Source organism: Indicator indicator, chromosome 16, assembly GCF_027791375.1.
Source record: "Indicator indicator isolate 239-I01 chromosome 16, UM_Iind_1.1, whole genome shotgun sequence".
Classification (NCBI taxonomy): Eukaryota; Metazoa; Chordata; class Aves; order Piciformes; family Indicatoridae; genus Indicator; species Indicator indicator.
The window spans coordinates 14,929,366-14,936,688 of NC_072025.1; the positions used below are offsets into that span (position 1 = coordinate 14,929,366).

At 46.3% G+C, this 7,323-nt stretch overlaps 1 protein-coding gene across 5 annotated transcripts in view; it reads left to right on the plus strand.

Moving 5' to 3' along the window:
- ANP32A (acidic nuclear phosphoprotein 32 family member A) overlaps positions 1-1,841 on the plus strand; it is a 29,381-nt gene extending 27,540 nt beyond the window's left edge. For 3 of the 5 annotated variants that reach the window (XM_054387835.1, XM_054387831.1, XM_054387832.1), the window contains 2 exons: positions 498-558; positions 1,712-1,841. In XM_054387835.1, coding sequence (XP_054243810.1) covers positions 498-558; positions 1,712-1,770 — 120 coding nt within the window. In that variant the 3' untranslated portion in view covers positions 1,771-1,841. The remainder of the gene's footprint in view (positions 1-497; positions 559-1,711) is intronic. The other 2 variants (XM_054387833.1, XM_054387834.1) reach the window with 1 other exon arrangement.
- The last annotated feature ends 5,482 nt before the right edge of the window (positions 1,842-7,323 follow it).

The following is a 7,323-nucleotide window of genomic DNA, read 5'->3' on the forward strand; positions in this document are numbered from 1 at the left end:
TGCTGTGGCCTCCTTTGGACCTGCTCAGTCTCAGATACTTCAGTGCCACTCCTGAATGGCTGATCAGCCTTTGTCAAAACCACCAGCTGCTCCTCAGGCTCTGGAGATATCCATGTTTTAACTCTCTCTACCCCTAGAAGTGACCAATCAAGTTTCACTGATCCCAGGCTATTGGAACAGAACTGGCAGCTCTGTATCACCATGAAATCCAAACCTAATTTCTTAATGAAGTCTCTGCTCTCATCCCTTGTGATTTTCTGCAATGAAACTTGGGCCAGAGTCCAGTTCTTCTGCACCAAAAAGCTGCTCTTACATAAGTGTGTGGGAAGCTTCTGCCTTTCTGTTTGGTGGTTGGTTGAGAGGCTTCAAGGACTCGCTGTTGTAAAATGCTGCTGAATTCACAGTGTGAAATGTCTTGCACTGAAACTTCACTTTTTTTTTTTTTCTTTTAATCCTTCTTTTTTGTTGTTTGTTTTCTTTTTTTTTTTTTAATGCAGGAGGATGAAGAAGGCTACAACGATGGTGAGGTAGATGATGATGAAGATGAAGAAGAGCCTGGTATGACAACAATCCAGTTTTGGATTAGAATGCTGATGAATTGTTATGTTCCAAATGAAGTGCTGCTTTCTCAAAAGCAGGCAGATATTTCTATCCCTGCTCCTTTGATAACAACCCAGTGGCTGATGCAGAAGCTTGTTGACCCTTGTGGAGCTCCTCAGGGGTCTGTTGTGGGTCTAGTGCTGTCTACCATCTTTGTCAGTGACATGGACAGTGGGGACTGAGTGCACCCTCAGCAGGTTTGCTGGTGACACCAGGCTGTGTGGTGTGGTGGACTCACTTGAGGGGAGGGATGCCATCTAGAAGGGGCTTGAGAAGTGGGTCAGTGCAAACTGCAGGAGGTTCAACAAGTCAAAGGGCAAGGTCCTGCATCTGGGTTGGGCCAACCTCAGGCACAAATCCAGGCTGGGTGCAGAGTGGGTTGAGAGTAGCCCTGAAGAAAGAGACTTGGGGGTGTTGATTGCTGAGAAGCTCCCCACGAGCCAGCAGTGCCCTCATGCAGCCCAGAAGGCAAATTGTATGCTGGGCTGCAGCCAGAGGAGTATGGCCAGCAGGGCAAGAGAGAGGATTCTGCCCCTCTGCTCTTGTGAGACCCCCACCTTGGATACTGCATCCAGTTCTTGTGTCCCTAGCATAAGAAGGACACAGAGCTGTTGGAGTGAGTCCAGAGGAGGCCACAGAGATGATCCAAGGGCTGGAGCACCTCTGCTGTGTGGATGGGCTGAGGGAGCTGGGCTTGTTCAGCCTGCAGAAGGGAGGACTGCAGGGGGAACTTTCCAAGGAAGGGGGCTACAGGAAGGCTCCAGAGGAACTTCTCATACTGGTGTCTAGCAACAGGCTGAGGGGGAATGGTTTGAAGCTGAGGGAGAGGAGGTTCAAACTGGGTCTTTGGAAGAAGCTCTTCAGTAGGAGGGTGGTGAGACTCTGGAACAGGTTACCCAGAGAGGTTGTGGATGCCTTCTTCCTGGAGGTGTTCAAGGCCAGGTTAGATGAGGCCTTGAGCCACCGAGTCTAGTTGAGAGGTGTCCCTTTCCATAGCAGGGGGGGGTTGGAACTAGATGATCTCTAAGGTCCCTTCCAAGCTCAGCCATTCTGTGATTGTCAGCAGCACGAGGAGCCCTCAGCTAACTCCACTTGGGTTTTGTTTCCCTAGATGAACAGGGAGAGAAGAGAAAACGAGAACCTGACGACGAAGGGGATGAAGACGACTAAACTGAATAACCTATTTTGAATTTTTCCTATTGTGATTTGACTGTTCCTACCCTGTATTTCCCCCTTCCCTGCACCCCCAACCTTTTTATTTTCTTTTATTTTTCCTTTTTTTTTTTTTTCTTTTTTTGGGTTTTGGTTTTGGTTTTTTTTTTGATTGTAATGTTGCTGTGGGAACGAGAGGGAGAAACAGACCGGGTGGGCAAGGGAATAAAATCCTATTTTTACTGCCACTCCTCCTCCTATTCATTTTAAATTTATTTCTTTTCTTCTCTTTTCTTTTTTTTTTTTTTTGTTGTAGGGTTTTTGTTGTTGTATTTTTTGTTTGTTTGTTTGGGGTTTTTTGTGTTTTAATTATCTTTTTTTTTTTCTTTTGGGATCCCTTTCTTTAGTCCCTGTAACTGCAATAGTAAGTATAAACCAAGTGGTAATTTGTTTCTTATTAGTGGAGTGGAGACTTTTGGACATCTTTTTAAACAAACAAAAATAAATACAACACCCAAAAGTTTCAGATCCCAGTGGCTTTTACCCCCAATACTCCACTCCAGGACACCTCAGTAGAGTTGCTCATTGGGATTTATTTTTCCAGTCACTTAACCACGCTGTAGAACATCTTTTTATTTTGATTTTTTTTTTTCTTGCTTGGTTTTGTTGGGCTTTTGGTTTTGTTTTGGGTGGGGTTTTGGTGTTCTTTTGTTGTTGATGTTGTTTGGGTTTTGGGTTTTTTTTTTTGAGGGGTGCTACACATTTTTTTTTAGGTAGAGCAACCCCTCCACAGCAACAGGGTGTGAGAATGGCATCTTGGATCCAGTGATTTCTTTGTTGCCTGTTGGTGAATGTCTGCCATTTTCAGCCAAAGCTTTCCCTTGCTCCTTGTAGCCACCTTATTTTTTTTTTTTTATTTTCCTCTTTGTAAATAGTGACCAAATTTTTTTGTTGGGCTTGGGTTTGGGTTTGATTCCCCCACCCTCACCCCCCTCCTTTTTGGGGGTGTTCCTTTTGGATCTGGTTTGTGGGGTGAATTTGCAATCCCCTCCCCTCTCTCCTCACCTTGTGTGTTGTGTGGTTTTTTGGGGGGGGATCTGTGGTTCTTTTTTTTTCCTTTTTTGTTTTATTTTTGGTGTTTGGGGGGGGTGGAGGTTGTTTTGTTTTGCTTAGGTGGCTTTTGGTTGGTGGTTTTTGGTTTTTCTTTTTTTGGCTAGGGTATAGCCAACACACTGAAAATGGCAGGCATTAAAATCTATATATAAATATATATTAAAAAAAAAAAAAAGGACAAAAAAACAAAGTGTTTCCTAATTCCTGAGTTACTAGTGAACTGAATTTGACAATTGTAATAAAAACCAAACTGTTTCAACCCTTTTAAATAAGGTGTGTACTATTTTGGTCTGTAATATATATATATTAACACCCTAGTCCCATTTTTGAAGTGATGAGAAACTACTTCCACTTGTGCTCTATACTTTTGAACCCTTTTTCCAAACCTAAAAAAAAAAAAATAAAAAATAAAAAAAAAAATCCAGGAGGCAGGTCAAAGCATGGTAGGGTTAGGAGGTTTCTTTTCATACACTCAAGCACGAGATACTAATACAAAAAAAAAAAATTGTATTTTCTTACCTAGTGGAAGTCAGTAAAATGACTGAAAAAAAAATACCTAGTTGAATGTACAGTTTTACTTTCATATCCCTCTTTAAAATAGCTTTAGAAGTGACTTGTATTTCCTAGTCAATATTTCATCTGTATAAATACATTTGCAACAGTTTCTTGGGGGTTGGGTTTGATTTTTTGGGGGGGGGTTTGGGGTGTTTTTTGGTTGTTTTGGGTTTTTTGTTTGTTTGGGTTGGTTTTGGGTTTGTTTTTTTTTTTTTGGTTGGTTTAGGGTTGCTTTTTTGTGTTTGTTTTTGCCTTTTTTGTTTGTTTGGGGTTTGGTTTGTTTTGTTGTTTTTTTTTTTTTTCTTTTTCCCAGAAGAGCCAAACTTTGAGTTTTATGTCTGTTTGTCATTGATGAATTTCAATAAATCTTTTTATACAATTTTTTTTTTCTGTGGCTTATTTTGAGTAAAAAATGGGCCACTGGGAAGGAACCACAGAACTCTTTTGAAAAGCTTTTACTGAGTTATCCTGCTCAATTCCCTCATGTTTTTAGGAGCTTGATGATATGTTTTGCTTCATAGTGAAACATGTTCCCTGCCCATGGCAGGGAGGGTGGGTGGTTGGTACTAGATGGTCTTCAAGGTCCCTTCCAACCCAAACCATTCTATGAATCTATGAATGGCTGGGTGAAACCAAGGGAGAGGTTGTAGCTTTAATGCCAATAATCATAGAATCATAGAATCAGTCAGGGTTGGAAGGGACCACAAGGATCATCCAGTTCCAACCCCCCTGCCATGGGCAGGGACACCTCACACTAGATCAGGCTGGCCAGAGCCTCATCCAGCCTGGCCTTAAACACCTCCAGGGATGGGGCCTCAACCACCTCCCTGGACAACCCATTCCAGGCTCTCATCTGTCCTTTTCCTTACAGAATGAGGATTGGAATATTGATCTGCTGTAGAATAGCAAGGCTCTACAGAAGGACCTGGCCAGGCTGGATCAATAGGCCAAGGACCATGGGATGAGGTTCAACAAGGCCAAGGGCTGGGTCCTGCTCTTGGGTCACAACAACCCCATGAATGCTCCAGGCCTGGGGTAGAGTGGCTGGAAGCTGACCAGCAGAGAAAGACCTGGGGGTGTTGGTCAGCAGCTGGCTGAAGATGAGCCAGAGGTGTGCCCAGGTGGCCAAGAAGGCTACCAGCATCCTGGCTTAAATCAGCAATAGGGTGGCCAGCAGGACCAGGGCAGGGATTGTCCCCCTGCACTGGGTGCTGGTGAGGCCACGCCTCAAATCCTGGGTTCAGTTTTGGGCTCCTCAGCCCAAGAAGGACATTGAGGAGCTGGAGCAGGTCCAGAGAAGGGCAACAAAGCTGCTGAAGGGTCTGGAGAACAGGGCTGGGGAGGAGCAGCTGAGGGACCTGGGGCTGTTTAGTCTGCAGAACAGGAGGCTGAGGGGAGACCTTCTGGCTCCTTGAAAGTAGGTTAGAGGCAGGTAGGGGTTGGTCTCCCAAAGGAACAAGTGGTAGGAAAATATGAAATGGCCTCAAGCTGCCCCAGAGGAGGTTTAGGTTGGACTTGAGGAGCAATTTCTTCGCTGCACCAGTGGCTAGGCCCTGGCATGTGTGATGCTGAAGTGACATTTGGGTTAACCTCTGTCACCTGTGAGCTCTCACAGCTGTTGCTGCATTGCAAAGCAGTTTTTCCTCTTTGCCTGGAAGGGTTCAGAAACCCTTCAGCTCTTCATCCTGTATGAACAATCAGTGGCCCAGGTGCTGTCTGGGTGACTCCTGATGTAGACTGGAGGTTAGGAAAAAGCTCTTTCCAGCGAGGGTGGTGAGATACTGGCACAGGTTGCCCAGGGAGGTCGTGGATGCCCCCTCCCTGGAGGTGTTCAAGGCCAAGATGGATGAGGCTTTGAGCAACCTGCCCTAGTGGGAGGTGTCCCTGCCCATAGCAGGGAGTTGGAACTAGATGATCTTCAAGGTCCCTTACAACCCAGCCCACTCTATGACTGTGAAGTGAGCAGGTATCTGATGAACCACAAGGTTTTGTCTGTGCCAGGAGGGGGGAAACTAAGTGACTTCTGCCACTGAAAACAGGAGGGTTGCCCAGTGTGGCTAATTTCAGATTGCCTAGCCAGAGAATCCCAGACTGGTTTGGATTGCAAGGGACTTAAAGATCCTCTAGTCCCAGTCCTCCCACAGCCAGGGACACCTTCCACTAGCACAGCTTGCTCAAGGCCTGATCCAGCCTGGCCTTCAACACTTCCAGGCTTGGAGCCTTCCCTAGTTCTCTTGGCAACCTGTTCCAATGCCTCAGTACCCTCATGGGGCAGAGTTTCTGTAGTCTCTAAGTACCAAAGGCTTGTTTTCCTGAGTGCTCTGTGCACACAAGTGCTGGCTGAAAACACTCTGGGACTGGCAGTGATGCTTATCAACCCTTGGAAGAAACCCAAACCCTGCTATTTTATAGCAGTTCAGCAGGAAAACCCAAGTAGAAATCCTCTCAGAAATGAATAATGGGAGAGTTCAGCTCCTTCCAAAGCCACATTTTTTGTGTCACTTTGCTCTTTCTGCTCTCAGTTTGCCTTTTAAGCAAAGCCCTGGTTGTGCAGCAGGCTGGGGCTGATGGATCTGCCTGGAGGTGGAGCCTGCTGTGGTTCCTGGATGCCCAGACTGTTGTCTTGTGTGTTCATTTTGACATGGAGCATGAAACTTGCTTTACCTGAAACTTTTAGGAGCTGGGGAAAGGTTCTTGATGGATAAGTTGTAGATGTCTCATCCCTGGAAGAGTTTAGGCCAGATGAGGCTTTGAGCAACCTGGTCTAGGAGGAGGTGTCCCTGCCTGTGGCAGGGGGTTGGAACTGGATGATCTTTGAGGTCCTTTCCAACTGAAGCCATTCCGTGATGATTCTATGAAAAGCAGAGCCCTCATGCCTCCTGTTTCAGAGCAGTCCCAGGAGTTTCTTTCTGGGGTGCTTGCTTTCCTTCATTGTCCCTCACCTGTTCCAAAGCTCAAACCACCTACAACGTGCTCCTGAGGCTTTCCAGCCTTGCTTGTGCTCTCTCTCTTCACAAACAAAAGCCCCTCTCCTGCATTGCTCAGGCTTGTGCAATGCCTGTCAAGGAGCTTATCCAAGCAGGGAACAAGATGATCTTGGTCAAAACCATTTTGTGCCAAGCTGAAGGGTTTGGGGACTGCAAATCCATAGCTTAATCACGTAATGGCCTGGGTGTTTGCAGTGCTGGCACCCTGGAGGACACCTTCTCCTTGGCTGATTTTTATAATGCTCTCTTCTACCTGAACTATTTCTGGTTAAAGCAGAACACAGGGTTCTGTTGAAGGTCAGGAAGGCTTTCCAAGCCCAAGTAATTGTCAACATGATCCAATTACATGGGAGGAGAGGACTGCTGGCTCTGGTAAGGCAAGGATGCTGCAGCAGGGCCCCTACCAGATCACCCTGAGTCAAGATGGGCAATGGTTTGAAACTAGAGCAGGGTAGGTTTAGGTTGAAGATTAGGAGGAAGCTCTTCACCATGAGAGTGGTGCAGCCACTGGAACAGGTTGCCCAGAGGTGTGGTGGAGGCCCCATCCCTGGAGACATTCAAGGTCAAACTTGATGGGGCTCTGAGCAGCCTGCTGTCGTTGGAGATGTCCCTGCTGACTGCAGGGGGGTTGGACAAGATGATCTTGAGGGTCCTTTCCAACCTGATGCATTCTGTGATTCTAAAGTCTGGACAGAGAGAGAAGCAAATCTGCTGGTTTGTAGCCAGACCCAGCAACTGACCATCTTTGGATCTCCAAAGCAGTGACAGTCTGAGGTCTTCCCCTGCCCCATCATGCAGGGTGTGAAATCCCTGCCCTGGTTCTCTGCAGAACCATCCCTGCCTCAACCAACAGTCTCTTGCAGTTGCCTTTTGAGATGCCTTGTGTTTCAGGAGGAATGAATCACCCTGTGCTGAG